The sequence below is a fragment of the Mastomys coucha genome, unplaced genomic scaffold, assembly GCF_008632895.1.
Source record: "Mastomys coucha isolate ucsf_1 unplaced genomic scaffold, UCSF_Mcou_1 pScaffold18, whole genome shotgun sequence".
NCBI lineage: Eukaryota > Metazoa > Chordata > Mammalia > Rodentia > Muridae > Mastomys > Mastomys coucha.
This window is the reverse complement of record NW_022196900.1, coordinates 69,048,945-69,071,459: the sequence shown is the minus strand read 5'-3', so window position 1 is coordinate 69,071,459 and position 22,515 is coordinate 69,048,945. Positions and strand designations below refer to the sequence as shown.

Here is a 22,515-nt window from a genome sequence, read left to right as displayed (position 1 = left end):
CTGTTAGCACTCATCTGCTGCTTTCCTCTACCTTCCTCTACACTTGCACTAGAGGAAAGCAGGTATGTCTGCCAGAGTGAATAGGAAACAGACTGCTGCCCAGGATTAAAGCTTTCAAAGACAACATCCTTCCAAAAAGCACATTTGTCTTCCAGAGCAGTCTGTGCTACTATGAGGAAACTAATACACTAACAAACTACCCACATGCGTTCTTATTTTTCCTAGTCCACTTGTTCCTTCTAATTCTGGGCAGTTCAAGTACATCCTGTCACTGAGCTGCCAACTGCCTAACTAAAAGCCAGCATTTCAGTTGTTTAAACCTCAGGAACCAAGTTGCTTTTGCTAAAATAATGAAGTGCTGTCTTGAAACAAAAGACATCATTAGTAGCTATGAAGTAATCAGAAGGTTACAAAATGAAGAAAGATGGCAAACCAGATGTTCCCACATGTTAAAGGCTTAGTACCAAGCAGCTGCTACTTGAAAGTAGTAAAATCATTAAGGATCAAATCTTGGCTGGGATGCCTAAGATCATGGAGGGTACACACCTTAGGGGGAAGTGAGTCCCAACTATGTTCTCTTTCTCTCTTTTTCTATAACTAACAGTCTTCTACCAAGTGTTTTAAACCAGTCATGAGACATTGCTCACTGAAAGTCCAAAACGAAAAAGACCAATTGATCATTGCCTGAAACCTACAACACTGAACTAAATAAAGCCAATCCTGAAGTATCTAGACACTAACAAGGAAGTCACCTCCTACCTTCATGACTGAGGAAATCTCAAGGATTTTAGGAGCTCTGTTTCACAGTAAATCAAGGATGAAAAACAGGCAGTATTTTGTCAAAGGGAAACCCATTACATCACTACCAAAGTGGCATATCTTTTCAAAAACCTATATATCCAATCACAAAATCAGCCTCTTTAAAAAACGAATAAGGAGTCAAAAAAAATAGTAATAATTTATTAAGGGATGACCATGAAGGCCCAGAGAGATGCAATGACTTGCCTGAAAGGCCATAGCAAATAAACAGCTATGCCAAAACTAGAAATCCAGTCACCTAACTGCCAACTTAGAATAAGTAAAACAAACATAATAATCACAACCTCTATGTTGAAGATTGGTCTTTTGCTATGTATTGTAATGCTAAATACTGGCCTGTTTGCACCCAGGGAAGAAGAATCTGCACGTCCATAAGTGATACTATGTAACCTCGCCACCCCCACCCAAAGTTATCCCTGATTGGTGAATAAAGATGCCTACAGCTTATAGCTGGAAAGAAGATAAGAGGTTCAGGGTTCAGGGCTTGGGGTTGGAGGTAGGACCACAGAGGAGGAGGAGCAGCAGGAAGAGCAAAAAGAGGAAGAGCAGCAGGAGGAGGAGGGGCAGAAGGAGGAAGAGCAGCAGCAACAAGAGGAACAGGAGGAGAAGACAGAAAGGAGAAAAAGATGCCATAGAGTAAGAAGTAGTAAGAACTGACCATCAGGGCTGGCAAATCAGAGTAAGAGCGGCCCACATGGAAAACAGCAAGTCATAACTGTAGGTTATTGATAGGGAGGTAAAAACTAATAGCTTAGAGGATAATAACTGTCTAGCTCTAGTGCTGATTCAGGCTTATTATAATAATTTACTACAACACCTCTATGGGAAAAGAAAACTGATTCCATGGCAAAAAACATGAAAACAGCAAGCAAGTTTTGAATGTGGTTCTATAAGGTAAGTGTGCAACCTTGAAATCATCCAGGAAAGGTCTTAGCAAAGTCTCTGCTTTGGAGTCCTAAATGATGCTGCTCACCTAAAGGTCTCCAGAAAATAAAGAAAACAGGAAGGAGCAGTGCTTCATATCATGCTCAAGGACATGTTCCCAGTAATCTCACTTCCTCTCACTAGACAGCCTGTTTTTAATATGTTGGCATTTAAATTTTTTTCATACATGTATTTTGTTAATTTTTCTTTTTCTTCCTGAAATTCCTGCCAGTATTCTCTACCTACCCACCCAACTTTATTTTCCTTCTTTCTCTCTCTCTCAAAAAAAAAAAAAAAAAAAAAAAAAAAAAAAGGAAAAGAAAAAGAAAAAGAAAGAAACTAAAAAACTAAAAGCACACATGGAGTGCATTTTGTGTTAGTCAACTACTCCTAAGCACCAGGTCTGCCCTGGAGGGTGGTTTATACTGCCAGAGTCACTCCATTTTTCTTCTACCAGCAGTTATCAATTTATTATAAATAGCTTCTTAGCTGGGGATTGTTGTGGATTTGGTCCAATGCTGCATGTAATGTTAATTTGGTCCCCAAAATTGCAAGAGAATCTACTCGTAAGATGTTAAGGGACCCTTCCCCCAGTTGGTTTTGATTGATGAATAAAGTTGCCAGCAGTCAATGACTGGGCAGGGAGACAGAGATGGGACTTTATAATTCCCAGGCAAGGGATGGAGGAAAGAGCAGGAAGAGAGATTGTCACCATGCTGGAGAAGGAACAGAAGCCACACCTGAGGTATGCTGGACAAAGAACATATTTGTCACGTAGGTATAGGGGAACTCAACCGGAGAGGGCTGCAGGTCTGGGTCCAGAGCAGCCAGGATGGAATCTAGGTTTTAGTAAGTAATAACTCAGGAACATTGGAGGGGGGAGTGTTAGCCACGTGGAGGTTTGGAAGTAGCCCAACCACTGAGCTGTTTAAGGCATATTAAAATATAAAGGGTATGTGTGTGTGTGCGTGTGCGTGTGTGTATGTGTGTGTCTGTCTGTGTGTCTGTCTCTCTGTGTGTGTGTCTGTCTTTCATTCATGAACCCTGAACATTGGGCGGGTAGCAAGGAATGTGGCACTGCCACCACCAGGGTCGATTTGAGTAGAGTTATTTGAATACAGCTATAAGAGACTAGTCTTTGGTACCTGCTTTTAGAGCGTCATAGGTATTATTCTCTGAGCAAAGTGTCACCATTTTCATGAGACTGACTATGCTTACTTGTGAGACTACACCACAATCAGACCTGTAGATTTCAGACATTCTCTCCTAGGATGAAATCAGGGAGGGTCACTGTCCCCTCAACCTGAATATCCAGGTCCTCCACTCATTCATTTGTAAGGCCTAAGGGCCTTGGAGCCTTGGACAGCAGGGTCACAATATACAAGCTAAGGAAGACTAGGGGAAGGGGGCTCTATGCAGCTATGGGGAAGTCATCATCCATGCAGGGTGAAGACTTTCCAGTGTAGTTGCTTTGGAGGTCACCCAACGTTCTTGTCCTGGCCTCACCTATCTATACTCTATAGTTAGCTCCCCAGGATGAACTGACAAAATCATACTTTGGTTTGTCATAAGGACCTGAGGAGGAAAGAGAGACCCTGTTCAGATTTCACCCAGGGTAAGGATTTTAGTGAGGGTTCTACCACTTCTTGATAGCACCAGGGTTGTCACTAAGCCTTGAACACATGTCACTGATGGACAGGTATCCAAACTATGGCAGGTAGTAACAAATATTGGGATAGGATAGACTACAGCTGCAACTCAAGTTTGCAGTGTGATTGGTGAGTAGCATTGATATGATGCATTTAAAAATAAGGGGAAAGATATAAACTGCATCATTCAAACTATTTTCTTTGCCATCTTTATACTATCAATGAAAAGACTAAAAAGTGTCTTTTTAGAAAGATCACTCTGTCAACAGTGAAGATTTACCTAAAGGTAACAGAAAAGAAAGATTAAGTAGATTCTTCCAGTAATCCAAACTGTGCCTTAAGCAACAGTAGTATCTTTGAGAGGAAGAGAAACAGCACTTAGGGACAGTGAAAGTTATGCAGACTATAGAAAGCTGAAGACCTAAATTCAAGTCTCAAAATAAAACTTAGATCAAATCAGTTCATTTCTTTAAGCTCATTTCCTAATCTTTATTATGAACAATAAAATTGATTATATCATCTACACATGGTGGTTACTGGGGGGAATTTAAGTAAAATTTGTGGAAGGAGGGGGATTTTTTTTGCATGTATATTATCTCCCTCCTTCCCCCCAAAAAAAAACCTACTATAAAACAAGAATAAGAAAAAAAATTGCAACACTATAAGCAAGGTAGTAGTGGTGCTAGCCCTTACTACCAGCACTCAGGAGGCAGAGGCAGGGGCAGGTGGATGGCATCTCAGATCTCTGTGAGTTCCAAGACAGCTAATGCTACAGAAACAAACTACTTAAGGAAACACAAATCCAAAATTCAAACATAGTGACTTAGGGTTTTCAATGCTGTGAAGAGACACCATGACCAAGACAACTCTAACAAAGGACAACATTTAATTGGGGCTGGCTTACAGATTCTGAGGGTCAGTCCATTATCTTCAAGGCAGGAGCATGACAGCATCCAGGCAGGCATGGTGCTGGATTGGAGAAGCTGAGTTCTACATCTTGTTCCGAATACAACCAGGAAAGGACTGACTTCTAGGCAACTAGGAGGAAGGTCTCAAAGCCCATCCTCACAGTATCACACTTCCTCCAATAAAGACACATCTCCTTACTGTGCCACTCCCTAGGCCAAGCATATTCAAACCAACACACAGGGTATTATGAAAGTGCTACTGACTCTGCTATGCTCTAAAATGAGACCTTTGAGTACAGAGGCTATTGGCATGTATAATGATAACCTTAGTTTTGACATCAGGAAAAATAAGCCTCTTTGCTAAAAAACATATTAGTAGCCATATTAGCCAACATACTCATAGCAACGTAGAAAGTGTCTATGAAGATATATTTGCATATCTCTTAAGGTACTGCTACATTGCAATTGGTATACCTGAAATGGGATCTATTCCCCAGTTTTGGTGTGCTTGAAGACAGGACACTCATATACATAAAAAAAATAAATAAATTTTAAAAATAAATATCAATGTATATGAATTTATATATTAACATCTTTCTTTAAAACATACAACTATAAGCCAAAACTTTATTTAAAGACTACTACTGAACAGCACTGTGTTTTTCAAAATTGGTGGCAATAAATACAAAAAAAAATTATGCAGGAATTTTAAGTACTACATATTATTTTCTTTTCCAAGTACACACTGATGTATGTTAGTTAATCTTTGGAACTAGCAGAACGAACTATCAAGTCATCACATTTACAGGTGTTGCTGAACCACCAGCTTTCCTGCACTGGTATTTTGTTTAAACCACTTCCAGCAATAAAAATAAATATCATAGGGAAGTCTGAAAAAATATGTATAGTTTTTGAAAAAGCTTTAAAAAGTATCACACATGGTCCCCTGAGCTCCAGCCCGCAGCACTGCTTGCCAACACAAGGAGTCCTGCCTAGCTCCAGAAACATCCAGGTTAGACCCCTCCTCCCCAACCCCCCAACCTACAGGTCCTTCTGGGACACAATCAGCAGCAGTGAGCTGAGCTCTGCCCCCTGAGTTCTACTGTAAGATCCACAGGTCTGCCTGCCTTGATGGAAGAGGTCTGGGGGGCCCAAGATTCGCCTGGGACATAAACAGCAGAGGTGAGCAGCATGCTGTTCCCTGAATTCCACTGTCAGGCCCATGACTCTGCCTGCTCTCCAAGGAGTCCTGCAGCATCAGGAACATCCAGTCAACACCAGGGACAGAAGATGGCTAACAGCCTGCACAAAAACACAATCAACAAAAGCCTCTACTATCCTCTTGACTTCCCTCCCCATGCCCTGAATAAACTCTATTCTATACTTAAAAAATAATAAAATAAAATGTAGGTTAAATAAGCAGTACTAAAAATAAAATAAAACAAAAACAACTCTCTGTGGTTCTTTGAAAGAAAATGGCTTCTATAGGCCCAAAAGGAATGGCACTATTAGGAGGTGTGGCTTTGTTGGTAGAGATGTGTTACTAGGGGGTGGGCTTTTAGTTCTCAGAAGTTCAAACCAGTCTTTCCTGTTTCTGATCAAGACTCTCAGCTCCTTCTCTAGCACCATATCTGCCTACACTCTGTTTCATTCCATGATGGAATTGTAAGTCAGCCCCAATTGTTTTCCTTTATAAGAGTTGCCCTAGTCAGGCTGTCCTTTCAAGCAATAGAAACCCTAACTAAAACAGACATTCTCCCTTGTATCTGTTCTGGGATTTGGTTCTAAGAGGACAACTATTCCTAGCCCAACCAAAGTCTGAGATTCTAAAGTTCCTTATATAAATAACATGGCATACTCTCTACATACAACCTACATATATTCTCCCATATACCTCCAACTGTCTCTAGATTAGTTGCAATAGATAACAAGTATTATGTAAATAATGTCATGTAAATACTTCTCTTACTGTCTTTAAGAAAAAAAGAAAGACTAACGAAAAACTTCTCTACTTATTCAATACAAGTGCAATTTCTGTTCCCAAATACTTTCAACCTAAAGCTCACTTAATTCACAGATGGAAAACTCCCAAGTATTCAGGGACTGACTGTATTTGTCACAATATTCCAAGCTACATCTGACAATTAACATTATACTTAATTAGAACATACAACATAATTAGATTAGAACATACAAAATTTTTTTAGGTCTTTGAGACTCTGAACATTTATCTAATAACACTTTTTAAAAGAACAGATGCTTAGTTCATGTAATAAAATAATTTTAGAATTATGTTTAAAGGGAAAGTAATCCAAAATACAGTGCAAAGTTAAATGGAATCTGAAAAAAAGTCAGGCCTCAAACTAGTTTAACAAACTGAGAATTTCATATTTTGGGGGGTTTTCCTTTGAAAAGAAATTAATTACTTCATATTCATTCTTTGAATTATACCTTAAAAACTAGAAATCTTTTGTCACCTAGAGTTTTTTTCCAGAAGAACTAATAAGAACTTTCAAACAGATTATATTATGTAATGGACCTTATAGCAGATTATTACAGCCAAAAATAGGAAGAAATATAATGAAGTCCGCATAAAAGATAAAATAGAAGGACATGTGAGAAGTTATTTTTCAATAAATGCCACACAGGAATGGCTTATAAAATTTTTCTGGTGAGATTCTAAAATACTAAAACCTGTTCTATCCTGCTCCTCAGGTGTCTTAGTTTCCTTCTCCTTTCCTCTAGCTTGTGTACCAGACAAAAAAGAAAAAAAAGTAACCCTGGGCACACTCTAACATAACAGTGAAGACTTTTAATATCCAAATGATAGAAAGGGAATAGAAGAAAGATTAGTGACAATAAAATCAACAAATAAAGCAGGCAACTGTCATATGCCAAAGACAAAACTATTAAGAAAATAAAATTTCTTCCCACTAGACTCTTAAGAGAACCAAAGCAAGAACACACATAAAGCAAAATCTCTTTAACCTGGCAATAAAAAGTTAGGTGAACAATAGAAAGAAAAAGTTAAGAAAGAAACAGCATACAGTATGAGTATGGGGAGAATCTGATCATCATTTTAAAAATAATCTTAACATTATTATTATTATTATTATTATTATTATTATTATTATTATTTCAAGCTACGAAAATTCTATTTAGAGTGACTGATCTGGATTGAAAAATCAATCACATTTACTTCTTAACATTATAAGTGACCTTGGACAATTTGGTCAACCTTGCTGAGCATCAATTTCTATACATAAATATAAACTAATACTACCTACTTACATTTCAGAGCTGTGTGAGGATGAAATGAAATAATGTAAATAAATGATTTCACATGTCTATCAGCTCTAGAAAAAGGGAGAGATGACAGAAGATAAGATTGCTATGCAGCTAAAACCTGAGAAATTGAGAATGTATGAAAATAACAGGCTTATGGTCCCTCAATAGAAACAAAATAACCAGGCCAAGGAAGAAACTTTGGTATGATGCCTTCATAGCAACTTCTCCTTTCTCAGAGCAAGCAGCTGCACAAATACAAAAGGTGTCTGACAACCACTGATGAAGTACTAAATGCTTGGCTGCATTGTGAGGACAAAGATTCATTATGTCACTGGTTAAACCATTCATAAAACTGAAAGCATCCATAACACCTTTTAAGTAGAAAATTAATTCACATTTGAGAACCTGAACAAACACATTCTGAGCAGGGTAGTGAGAGAGACGGTTGTACATAACTTTAGGGTAATTATTAAAATAGATTTATTCAAAAGTGAGAATTAATGAAATGGAAATGTCTCAAAACACTTTGATGAAACTTGAAATGGGACAGATTATACATGTGATAACTCCTTGGTCTTTGCTGCCCAATATGACTAAATTTAAGCTTCTGTTAGTACAAAATTATAATTGGGAACTAGAAATTCTGTGATGAATCAGAACTGTAGATGCCAATTGGCTCAATTTTATCTCAGGCTAGAATATGTAGTTAAATATAGATGCATACACTCTGAATAGCTTTTCTTCTGAAAAATCAAAATAAGAGGCAAAAACTACAGCAAAAACTTAAGTGCAAAGTTCAAAAATCATTAATTATAAACACAGAATATTTAAAATGCTGTATGTCTAGGTTACTACCACTTAGATTTTATTTCACTTCTGGATTATCAAATATATGACAAGTATCTTTTACTGAGCCTACTAGATCTTACTGAAAATTTTAATTTACTAAAGGTGGTTCATACAAACACATACACCTTCACTCACACATACTCTCACAGACACTCACATAAACATACTCACACTTCCATGCACATATATACACATGACCTCTGTGAAACAATTAGCCAAAATTAAAATATAACTAAGTTATATTTTATACATTTAAAATATAGATTTTATCTATATTATAAAATTTAAAGGACCAAAAAATTAGATATGAGCAAGTATTTTAAACTTATAAAATTCTTAAAATATTTCTTATAATGGTATTCAAATGGACTGCTTATCATAGACTCTTTACAAGATTAGAATAGATCCTACATAAATTATTTCCTATAGTATCAAAGCTCAAGTACAGGCTATACTACACTGTTCCCCCCAGTATGAGTAGGTTAAAAGGTTGACAGAAACCACATGGTCAGGCCACTCTCACTAAATAAAAGAACTAGAATACCAGGGCTCTTTAAGCAATATCAACCCAATGTTTGCCACCATCCTCAGCTGTCTAACATTAACTTATGCAAAACTATATAAATTATATGTTTTGTGTTTTCCTCCAGCCCAAATTCTCTTATATGCTGAAAACAGGAACTGAACAGTGAATCAGTTCTAGGGTCCAGATTATAATCTGTAACCATCACATCCTATATTTCAGTTATCAAAGGTCATTTTCAGTTCAAAGATTCTAACTCACTGTCAACCATTCTTCCTCATGTACCTTTGTGGATATAAATGGAAATTCAGATTCATCTTCTAAGAAAAAATCTCCATTGCAATGATATTTATCTTATCTTAACTGCAGGCACAGGACAATGTGGAAAATAATTATCTGAGGTAGACAGCAATAGGAACTATATAGTACAATCAAGTGAAATATGAGGCAAGAAACACTCTCAGAATAATAATGTTCATGTTATTTTACTTTCAGAATTTTAGCATATATAACCTTAAATCACTTGAAAATAATTACGGTCAACTATAAAGTACTGAGAATACAGGGCTTAGAAGCACTTCTTTGTGAATAATCATATACTCAAAATAATTTGCAGGATCAGATAAAATGACTAATAAATACAATTTTTGAGACTAGTTTGTATTTTCACAGATAGTATGTTATTTGTGTGACTAAATCAACAAAATAGTAAAACATTGAACATTAACTTTTAAGAAAGTTATTCTCAATCCTGAATGTATGAACAAGAATTACACACAACATGTCTCACCTAAGTAAAAATTTCTGGTTTCTTTGGAAAGTCAGTTGTATCAGATCTTTTCTTGAAGCAGACAAAGGTCTAAGGATGTTTTGCTAAAGCAAACACATGAAAGGACTCGTGGTGAAGGATTTTTCAATAATGACATGCATGTATTGGTTTGCCTTACATTGCATAACTGAGCTCTGTTTGTCATCATGACTCCATAGAGAAAGCACCAAAAAATTTTCTGGTGGTGTTCTGGCAGCTTCTTGCTGCTTCTGCAGTCTCTGGCCAACTGGCAGAGTGATGTCAGCTGATACTAACTCCAAGGAATTTTGCTAAGACTCATGTGCTGAGTCAAGATGTGGTGAGGCAAGACCCATGGAGAACATGTTTGGAGGAAGTATAAATAGGAGTCAATGGACAGTGATGGGGGCTTGCAGAGCTAGCTTTGCAACACTTATTGGTTTCCTGTCTTCACTAGAACTTCTCCTGGCATCCCTGGTGGTCCTGGTTGTTCCTGGTGACTTGTACAGACTCAGCAGAGGCCTGGTTGTTTCTGCTAAGTCATGCCACCACCACTGCTGATTGCTATCCCAACACCAATGAACTGAACTGCTGGTATATTCGTGAAGTGTTTACAAGTAGAACAAGCTGCTGAGGCTGAATCCTGTGAACTGAACTGCTGGACTGCAAATTGGATCTGCTCCAAAGAACCATTTCTAAACCATTTCTGCTTCCCATCCCCACCCTCCCACCACCCCACCCCACCCCGTATCCTAATAACCTTTCTTTTCCACTAACTCTGGTAGGTGGTGGGCTAGAAGGGAGGTTAAAGCATTTAAGAACCTATTAAGAAAACAGAGTTTGAAAAAAGCTAAGCTTACACTCACCAATTTTTCAGCATACTTTTGAAGTTTAAGATTATAACCTAAAATTTCCTGTGATAAAAATTAGCAGGCTGGGTGCAGTGGCACATAGCCTTTAACCCCAGCACTCAGAAGACAGAAGCAGTGAATGGATCTCTGAGTTTCAGGCCACGCTGGTCTATATAGTGAGTTTCAGATCAGTCAGAGCTACAAAGTGAGAATCTGTAGGAGTGTGGAGTGATTAAGTACCAAATCATATATTAATTATATGCAAAGTAGGACATTTGAGAGGTGACTGGGGCATAAAGGCTCAGTCATTGCTAATGGTTTCATTCATTACTAGATTAACAGATTAATAGGATAAAAGAGAAGACTTTGTATAAAAAAAGTTCTTAGGCCAAATCTGCATTGGAATAAAGAAAAAGGTGCCCTGGGGCACCTAGCTGAACTTCCAATCTGTAGAAGAGAGCATAAGGCTTCAAGAAAGCACTGCAATCAAAAGCTGTTGCTAAGGTGATTCAAGGGAGTGAGGGCCAGATGAACTAGCAGTGTCATCCACATGGCAAAGATACACGAGTGAATAAGTAGTGAAATCTTCCACCATAGATTCAAAAGAGCCACTGGGGCTAATAAGCAATGCCTAACAGGGAAGTCCCTGCCCAGAAGCCATGAAATGCCACTGCATGAAGCTGTGTAAGTGAAGCCTGAGTTACAATGGAGACTCCCAACATGTTACATAGCCAGAGATATCAGACACATTAAAGGAGAGCTGCACACAGGGAGTGGATCCAAGCCAGGAGAGAGAAGCATGTTACAGGCAGCAAAGAAAGGCAGAGTTGCCTACACCTTTTGGAACCAGACATGGAACAGGATTTGGAAGTTTGTCCCCCTCTTCCAAGATCTTAGGGGAAGCATATCATGAAACCTATACAAAATGGAGCACAACAGAAGGAAGTTGCATGATTGAAAATGTTCCTTTGAAGGAGATGCTGGGAGCCAACCCCCTTTTGTTCCTTGGATGGTACTAGTTACTTCTCTTTTTTGTTTGTTTGTTTGTTTTTTTGAGACAGGGTTTCTCTGTTTAGCCCTGGCTGTCCTGGAACTCACTCTGTAGACCAGGCTGGCCTCGAACTCAGAAATCCGCCTGCCTCTGCCTCCCAAGCGCTGGGATTAAAGGCGTGCGCCACCACTGCCCAGCCTTAAGTAACTTTTTAAAATGCAGTGATCATCAGTAATGCCTCAGGAAGCAAGAAGAAAGCACTGACTAGTGCTCATCATTCAGGGACACTGAGTCCTCATCCAAAGGGATGACCATGAGACACAGAAAGAAAAGAGAGGAAAGCTTTTTAAATCATTTCAATTATCTAAACATTCAAAATTACCCAATAATTTAATATTGACCTAAATTATGAGTTCATATTAAAGATGGAAATGGGATATATATATTCATCTAAGTTTTATATTGGTCATGGTATGCTGAGCCAACCTACAATAAATGTTAAGGCCATTCAAGAATTCATATACTTAGAACATAGGTCAAAGAATACTTACCACCAAGTCCCAGTTATTTTGCTCAAGCAGTGTAATAGCTTCATCGATGTTTTCAATACCAGTACATGCCTGAAAACCAAGCAAATATATATGTTAATATTTTAGAAATAGGATCAGACTTAAAATGTAGTAAGTAGTGTAAGACATACTTTAAATTGTAACATATATAAATGAAGTCAAGACATTCAGTGGCTCATACTTCTGGGTAGTTTAGACATGAGTCTTAAAATTCTTACTTGAAATTTTTAGCAATACAGTAAGCCAGGCAGGAACAGAGAGATGACCCAGTAAGTAAAGGCACCAACCCTAGTGACCTGAGCTCAAATCCTGGGATCCACATTATGAAAGAAGAGAAATAAGTCTTGTAAGTTGTCCTCTGACTCTACATATGTGCCAAAGCATTAGAACACACACATAAAATCACAAATGAATGAATGAATGAATGAATGAATGAATATAGTTTCTGACCAGGAATGGTGACATATGTCTTTAATTCCAGCATTTGGGAGGCAGACACAGACATATCTTTGTTGAGTTCCAGGCCACCATGGCCTGAATATTGAGTTCCAAACCAAAAACAAACTAGCAGAAAGTCAAGAAATAGAACTCTGAGACAGACACAGAAACGCCTGCTGGAGTCAGTTCCTTTTCATTTTTCCCTAATACACAGAAACAAGATAACAAGATTTAACTATCCAAACACAATAGAGAACATTCAAGTAACACAATTCTCAAATTATGAATATGAAGCCATAAAGAACATTCAAAACCAATCTGTTATCATAAGCATAATTAATTAACTAGCACATTATTTATTATGAGCCAAGCCTTTATTATGATCAAGTCTTTGAGCCTCTCAATAAATCACAGATGTTAAACATATGCCTCTTAAAATTCTTACACATTAAAAAGTTAACAAATTAATATGAACCAAGTAACCCACACTTCATTCAGTACTCTTACCAATCTTTTGAAGTAGCTACTATGCCCATTTTATTAAAGAGAGATCAATATTTCAAAGATATTGTCCTGTTTTCATTTCTGTTGGTATAATAAAGTACTCTGACAAAAGCAACTTGGGGGGAAAGAGTTTACTTTAAATCACAATTCTAAGTTACGTCCATCACTTCTGGAAAGTCACAGGAGATGCTTAAGGCATGTCCTAGTGTGCTTTCTATTGCTGACATAGAGACACGTAACCACAAGCAGCTTAGAGAAGGAGATGGGCTGTCTTACCTTACAGCTTACAGTCCACCATGAAGAGGTGAGGGACTCAAGCAGGGAAGGAACCTGAGGGCAGGAACTGAAGCAGGGCCACTTAGGAATGCTGCTTACTAGTTTACCCCCTGAGGCTTGCTCAGCTTTTCTTGTACAAACCAGGACTGTCCAACAGAGAAGTATCACTCAATGACCACTTCTACTAAGTCTATCATTTATAAATCTATTTATAGTTATATATAGATTGAATGCTGATTGAATTTTCTTGTGATTATGTGTCAATACTTTTCTGACTCTTTATACTTGATAGCCTATAACTGTTTCCAAATATTATGACTTTTTCCTATTTTGGGTGCTAGATATCTTTCTAAATATTCTTAAGCCTTGTTCTATGATGTGCCTGGAAATAACTGATTGCTATTGGAGCTTCCTTTAAAGTTGTGTTCAGCAATGTCCTTCAGTCTCCTTCTGAGTACTGTAGGATACCTCACCTTATATATTTAAGATGTTCCACTTATTTTAAAAGGTCCATGCAGCTGATAGTATTCCATTCTTTGTATGCTTCACAGATATTTCACTTCATTAACACTTTCCATTTTTCCAAATTTTATTCTTTTTGAGGGGAGGAGGAGACAGGGTTACTCTGTATAACCCTGGCTGTCCTGGAACTCACTTTATAGGCCAGCTTGGCCTTGAACTCAGAAATCCACCTGCCTCTGCCTCCCAAGTGCTAGGATTAAAGGTGTGCACCACCATCACCCAGCCAAATTTTATTCTTTATTATGAAATAGTTCCAACACTTGTCAAAGGATTTTAACTATCTGAGAAAAGTATGAAAAAAACAACTTTCATGTCAAACAATCCCATTTCTGGGAAAATTATAATGCTAATCATCATAATAAAGCCTCTAAAGGAGTACTTTAGAAAAATAGTCTTCCAACTTTTTCAACCCAAAAGGCTCTAAAGTAACTAAATGAATGAATGAAAACTAAAGTTTGTTTTTGCATGTAAAAAGAAATTGCATCTCACATCTTGAGACACACCAGTTTCTTTTTCATTTATTGACAGGTGGTGCTTCCACACAGTACACAAGAAACTATCCCTATCTGATGTATTGTTCTCAAGGTGCTAAAATGTTGCAGCTTGGCACCACGCCTGGTAACCTGATCCCTGGATCCACATGGAGGGAAAAAAGAACCCATTTCTGTAAGACTGTCTGACCTTCTCACATGCAATGTGGCTGGCATGCATTCATACACATTCATACACACACACACACACACACACACACACACACACACACACACACACGAAGTAGGGGCAGGGGAAAAGGGGAAGGGAAGAAGAGGGAGAATAAATAAATTTTTTAAATAAAAAAAATCCAATGAAATGTAGTGTTCTTGGGAAAAGTTGTCAGTTAACAGCTTCATAGTTTTAAGTGTTACAAGATCTTTTAAAACATGTCTCCAAGTATCCTTACAAATTGCAAACCATAACATTTCTATATAGTTTTTATTAATGAAATCCCATAGTACTTAATTCTCATTCTTTTCATGAACAGGGTTAACAACAATAGTAATTACATTTGACTAGTAATATATAAAGAAAATATAGGACTTCACTAATTACATATTCATTATATAATTTTATAACAAAGACAAACAAAAAAAGAGTTCTGGAAAGATGTCTCAATGGTTAAAAACACTTACAGGCCTTTCAGAGGACCCAACTTCAGTTCCAATATCCACATCAGGTAGTTCACAAACTTGTAATCCTACACCAGGAAATCAATGCCTCTTGCCTCTGAAGGCGCCTGCACTCACTTGCATACACACACACACACGCACACACATATATGCTCATAATTAAAAAATAGTGATTGAGACTGGAAAAATTGCTCATTGCTTACATACACTTGCTGATCTTCCACAGGACTAAGGTTCAATTCCCACCACCTGCGTGATGGCTTACACTCCAAGTCCAACAAGTGCCCTTTATGGCCTCCAAGAAACATATACTGTACAGACATGCATACGGGTGACACTCATATACATAAATTAATAATGATTATGATGATCAGTAATCCTCTGCTTTATAACAAGCTTGAGGCAAGCTTGGGCTATAGCAAAACCCAGGGAATAAATGGGGTAGGGAGGGAAGAGAAGGGAGTAAGGGGAAGGAAAGAAGGGAATCTTAAAATCAGAACTTGTCTATCACTTTCCAAAATAATCACTACAAAGGTATCTTGAAGTGGAAACTTAAGGGTTCTTTGGAAAGTCAGTTGTGTTGAATGGTGTTTTGCTAAAGCAAACTTGTGAAGAACATTTTGCTGAAGCAGACACAGGTGAAAGGATGTTTGCTAAAGCAAGCACATGGAAGGATGAATGATGAAGGGTTCCTCGATAACGGCACACATGAATTGGTTCACCTTACACATGATGTTAAGCTCCATTTGCCCTGACTTCATAGAGAGAAACATACCAAAAATCTCCAAGAGTTCCACGGCTACTTGCCACTTCCAAAGACTCTGATTAGCCAAGTGATGTCAGCTGATACAGACTCACGTGGACTTTTGCTAAAACAGGCTCACGTGCTGAGGTAGAACACAGGGATGAAGTAAGACCAGAGGAGGACATGTGATGTTTGGACAGAGTATAAATAGGACCCAACAGACAGTGACAGGGGTTGGTGTGCTGGTACAGCCAGCTATGCAATGCTTCTTGGTCTCAAGTCTTCGCTGACCTTCACCACTTTGTTGAGAGAGGCACAGCAGAGAACTTCTCCTGGTGTCTCCTGGTCTAAATCCCTCCTGCTGACTCATGTCCCTGCTAGGTCCTGACACCACTACTGCTATCCTGACTACTGAACTGAACTGCTGGTATGTGAAGTGTTTGTGAGTGGATCAAACTGCCCCTGCTGACCTTTGAACTGAACTGCTGATTTCCTGAAACACAGATGGGATTTGCTCCAAAGAACCATTTCTAAACAGGTCCACTTTCCCATGCATCATAATAACCTTTCTTTTTCACTAACTCTGATGGGTGGTAGGCTAGGAGAGAGGTTAAAGCATTTAAGAACCATTATTAAAAATAGGTTTTGAAAAATTAAAAGCTACAATATCTTAAAAATACTAATAGAGCCAGGGGTAGCAATGCGTAACTTTAGTCCCAGCACCTTGGAGGCAGAGGCATATGGATCTCTTGGGAGTTCAAGGTGAACCTAGTCTACAGATAATGTTCTAGGCCAGAGGCTGTATAGTGAGAGTCTTTATATATATTTCTCTTGGTGTGTCTCTCTTAAACACACACCACCTAAAAGAGTACTAAACAATGGTGTGAATATTCAAATATTAGAAATGAAGCAGGAATTTCTCTGGACTTACCATCTGACAAAACAATTCATAGTTTATTTTGCTTCAGTGCTTACCAAATTCACCTACTGATGGCCAAACTGGTTTCTCTGGTGTGCTAATGCCAGAAGAAGGTATCATAATGATTACAAATATTATGCTCAACATGAAAGTATCCACTCCTTTGTAGATTAATATTCTGTTTAATAAGTAATCCCAACACTGGGGAGTTAGGAGTTCAAAGTCAGTAGTTCAAGACCAGAGGATCAAGAGTTCAAAGTCACTACATGGGCAGTTCAAGACCAGCCTGGACCACATGAGACCCTGCATTCGAGTGTGCATGTTCACACACACACACACACACACACACACACTTCTCGTTAAAAACATTTATCTCAGGGCTGGAAAGATGACCGAGTAATTAAGAGTAGCTCACTTCTAAGTACCCACATGGTGGCTGACAATCATCTACACTTCCAGTTCCAAAAGATCTGATATGTTATTCTAGCCACCTTGGGTACCAGGTAAACATGTGGTACAGATAATGCATGCAGGCAAAACAGACATATACATAAAATAAAAATAAATCACTTTTGAAAAGAATCAGTCTCCAATGATGTTGCTATTCTGAGCCACTTTCCCAGAACATTATCACTGAACAATAACAAATACAAGTATAATAAATCTACAGAGCAAAGGATCAGATCATGAATTTCTGATAAGAAAACCAACCTTTCTTATTATCTGAAGATATTTCATAGAAATATCAAAAACAAATATTAACAACTATGATTAAATCCTAGAAGTACCTTAAAATTAGAACTTTCTATTCATTTTCAAATACATCAAAGAGGGAATTTTGCTCATGATACCATAGGCATATAAGTACACAAAATTATACAGACCTTTCAAGTGCATTTTTTTTTTTTTGAGTAAGCAATCTTTTCCTCTAAACAAAACTATTTGGCTGAAATCAATGTTTCCTCCAAATGCCCACCATAAGTCTTAATGTCTTCATGCCAACCTACTATTAAACTTTTCTCCAAAACTACTAGACTTTGTGCATCAAAACAAAATAATCTGAAAGGTTTACTTTACATTTAACAAACATTTCATTTGACGAGTGCCAATAAAAAGAGAAGGAGAAGGAGAAGGAAGAAGTAGTAGAAGAGAAGGAAAAGAAAAAGGACTCAGATTTTAAGACTGAAAGTCCTTCATCCATTGAATACCCCTATTCTGAGAATCCAGTAAGTCTCAATCAGTTCAGCATCAGGTACTCAAAATGTTTTACATTTTGGAACATGAAATTGTAGACTTTTGGACTGGAGAAATTCAGGAAAACCTATTCAAATACTTTAAAATCTGTAAAACTATTAACACATTAACTAGTTATTTCAGATATTTCAGGTGAATGGCACAAAACATATGCATGAGGATCATGACAACAGGTCCTTCTCTTTTTCTCCCAAATGGCTGTCTGTAGTGTCTTCTTTCCACTTAACTATATCTTACCTTATTATTTGCTTCTTAAAGTTACCTAGCTTTCTCTCTGTCCATTCCTGATCCCTCCTAAATGAGTTAAAAGAGATGGATATTATACTTAGTATATTTCTGCTGATGCACAATCTTTCTCCTAGTTGCTCATGAACAAACATATTCGTGCCAATGGGCACCAACAATACTCACCCAGGTGTCAGTTGATGAACCGATTAGTTGACTGGAGCTACTGACAGCAGCACAGGTGATGCTCAGGCAGCTGTACTCGTGACCCACAAAAGCTACATCACTGGATGAGTGCAGTGGAAAGTTACATCATCTGTGTAACTTGTAGGCAGCTCTACTAAAGAGTCGCTCATGCTCCTTTAAGTAACCCCAATAAACTCACTGGTTCACAAAGCTAGACTTAAGCAGAATTGTGTCCTTGGTCTATTATTAGTTCCTTATCTATACTGAATTTGTTCACAACTCCCCAAGATAAGTCATGAAACACAACTGTCCCCAAATAAGGAGAGATTAGAACCAAGATGAATCTAGCATATCATATCACCTTCTATATGTTCTAAGAAATAGAGCATCTGAGAATGGAGCAACAAGGACAACCCAAATAAAGCCATCCTTCCCCATGTTACATCTGTGTGTGCCATCTTGCTATGGCAGCATCTGGACTGGCCTTGCTATAGATAGGAAAACATTCAGTTAAGGCTGAAACATATGGAGGTAAAGTGTGACTCTCAGGGTTGTTATCTTCTATGTGGTATTGAGTACAACACTTCCTTGACTAATGGAGTTTATAGTGTGGCAGAAGTACTAGCAGATACATCATTGTAGTCCCTGAGAGTAGCACTTTGAAATAAGACTATAAGCAAGTTACAGTAGCAGTTTCATGGCCTCTAAAATAAGCAAAGGAGGTATAGCTTAACCAATGACGGAGGTGTATAAGGAAAATGAGATTTTATACTATACCAACTTAGCTGAGAACATATTTCCTTTTTATAATTTTTATTAGACTTACTTGTTATTTTATGTCTGAGTGTTTTGCCTACATATATGTACGTGTACCATTTGCAGGCCTGGTGCCCACAATAGTCAGAGAAGGTTATTGAATGCTCTAGAACTGGAGTTACTGAGGTTATGAACCACCATGTGGGTGCTAGGTATCAAAACCCAATACTCTGGTAGAACAACAAGTGCTCTTAACAGCCGAGCCATCTTTCTAGCCCTGAGAAGACATATTTTAAAATTCCTTTACTGAGTATTTTCAAATTAGGAAAGGCTGCTAGAAAATTTTGTAGGCAGTGCTCTCCAAAGTGTCCTCAGGGGCTGAGATGTAACTCAATTGGAAGAGTGCATGATTAGCATATGTAAGGCCTTGGGACCAATCCCTAGCACAGCATAAAGACATGGTAAACGCTTGTGTAATTCTAGCACTTAGGAGATAGAAGCAAGGTGACCAGGTTGAAGCCAGCTAATGCTACAAAGGAAGACCAGCCTGAGCTATTAGCAGGAGCATGTCTCCAAAAAGGAAGAGTAAGTCTATGTATATTACCAAGTCCTACTGCAGCTCACATACATACTTACTGTCCCAGTCTCATCTAATTGGCGTGCTGCAGCAGACAGGTCTAGAATTGCTCCAGATCCATAGCAATCATACTCATCAACAAGGATGTAAAATTCCTCAAGAAAATATCAGTAACTTAAGTAATACTTAAAACAGTAACAAATCATGATTGATGGGTTTATGCCAACAGTACAAGCCTGGCTCCATATTTTTTCAGCTCTATTATACTCTTATGGCACAATCATTGTATATGCAGTTCTTGACCAAAACACCACTATATGGTTTATGACTATACTATTATACAAATTTTATTCTGGAGAATTATAAATTCTTTCCTTTATTTGAAAGAAAAGCCACTGGAGAAATAATGAGTTTATGTGAACTAAAAACTTAGGTTGGTAAAATTGAACTTATAATCTTCAAAAATAGTAACGTTTTGTTTGGTAAATTTCACAAAACTGCTGATGGTACATCTTTTAGTAACAAATTGGAGAATGGATTCTAGTAAGGGGTTACATTCTCATTTCTAGCCACAAGAGGGAGTAAAGTACTTAACAGATTTTGCAAATTTCATTACACACTGCTTTCACACAAGACTTTCAAAACCTAGTAACAATAAAACTACCAAAAGGTAAGAATGTCTACCATAGCCAGGCGGTGGTGGCACACGCCTTTAATCCCAGCACTTGGGAAGCAGAGGCAGGCGGATTTCTTAGTTCGAGGCCAGCCTGGTCTACAGAGTGAGTTCCAGGACAGCCAGGGTTACACAGAGAAACCCTGTCTCGAAAAACCATTAAAAAAAAGAAAGAAAGAAAGAAAGAATGTCTGTCATTGCCAGAAACACTGATAGGGTCTACAACTATAGTGGGTAAAGTAAAAGCTACTTTCCTCAGGTTTCATAGTACTTTTAAATTACTGATGCCTTAAATGAATACCAACATACTTTCCCATAACAGCACTATAGATTATAATTTTTAAGTATTCAGTCTAACCAGAAACTAAAAACATGGCGTAAAAACTAAATAAATTATCAAAACCTAATTCATAAACTAAAACTTTACAGGTGGGTGTAGTGGCATACATACTAGCACTTGGGAGGCTGAAACAAGAGGATCTGAAGTTCAAAGCCAGCAGTGGTAACATAACAAGCTCAAAGTCATCCTAAACTACACAGTGAGACTCTATATTCAAAAAATATGCCCCCAAAACTGCTAATGTGTAAGCAATCTATCATATAAAGAATCACAACAGGATGTAGATACCAGAATCTTTTTAATTCAAAGTTAACACTAACAACCTAAGCCACTTGCCTCTCTTTTTTATTATTGTTATTTAGCTCAAATATAATGTTAATAACTTAATATTTACCTATGGGAACCTACAACCACACTTATTAACAGCATTTGCTGCATTTTTGGAAAGGGGCATCTTTAAAATGTACTAGCAAGTAGTTAAATCATAAATGCTAATACTGAAAATTCTCAGTCCACTTATGATATATAAATAATCTCTTTGTTTTTTTCAGAGAGGGTGGATTCCATCCATAGTGATGTATGCCTATAATCCCAGAACTCAAAAGACAGAGAGGCAGGAGGGCCCAAGAGTCCAAAGCCAACCAATGTCACAGAACAAGAACTTACCAGAGTGGGGGAAGGAAGGGAGAGAAAGACAAGGAGAAAAGGAAGGTGGCCTCCAAAAGCGAATAAGGAACTAGGTAGGTGACTTCAGATGGGACCCTCAAATTAGGTTATGTTTATATAGAAGCAATACATGGATATATCCTCAGAAAAATAAGGTATAGTTCTGGGTGGTGGTGGTGGTGTTGTTTTGCTAGCCCTGACTGTCCTGGGCTGTAGACCAGGCTGGCCTTAAACTTAGGACCACCTGCTCTGTCTCCCAAGTGCTGGGATTAAAGGCATACACTGCCACCACCACCACCCAGCTGCAGCATAGCTTAGCTAAAATATAGTTTGTTGTTGATGATTATGATTTTTTTTTTTAACTGTGTAGCACTCTGCATGGACAGGCAGGGTACCCAATTAGAGGCCAACTGTGGCATAACAATATCCTCTAGTTTTCTTGTCAGGACTTAGAGAGAAAAAGAAACTTTAAGAGGTACACGAATAAAATAACTCAAGTTTCAGGAAGTTCTTGAAACATACAAGATTCACAAGGCCCTTCCTTAAGATTATATAAGCAGTAAAAACTGCAGGAGACAACAAAAACAACAGGAAGTGACAATTATTTTTCTTAATATCTTAATATGAAAATTAATATTACCAACATATCCTAATCGATTGAAATCCAAAAAAATATGAGGAATTAGAAATTTGTTGATTGTTATCCAATGGTCTCTCTAATTTAGTAATTGGAGAAATAGGTCCAATATTGTACAATGTATATACACTTTCAGCTTGTTTGTTTGTGACAGTGTCTGGCTGTGTACAACATAAGGGTCTTGAAATCTTGCTTCTCCTATCTAAGCCTCTCTATTAGTAGTATTGTTTATTTCATGTTTTTACACTATACTATGGTTTTCAGAACAGTTTATATATTTCAAAAGTATTTATATACCCAAAAGAAACATAGCCTATTAACTAGGGAGGTTGCTTGTAAGAGAACAAAGAATAAGACTGAATGCTTTGCTTAACGTTTGTAACTCTTGTATCAAATTTGAAGAGAACTTTATAAGTTACTCTTTCTCTGAGATGAATGCTTTCCCAAATTATCACAGCTAATGAACCAAATTC

General features: G+C 37.7%; 1 protein-coding gene across 1 annotated transcript in view; it reads right to left on the bottom strand.

The window, feature by feature from the left end:
* Window positions 1-22,515, bottom strand: part of Faf1 (Fas associated factor 1) — a 315,310-nt gene that overhangs the window by 265,697 nt on the left and 27,098 nt on the right. Inside the window, exon 2 of the mRNA XM_031378184.1 lies at window positions 12,141-12,209. Coding sequence (XP_031234044.1) covers window positions 12,141-12,209 — 69 coding nt within the window. The remainder of the gene's footprint in view (window positions 1-12,140; window positions 12,210-22,515) is intronic.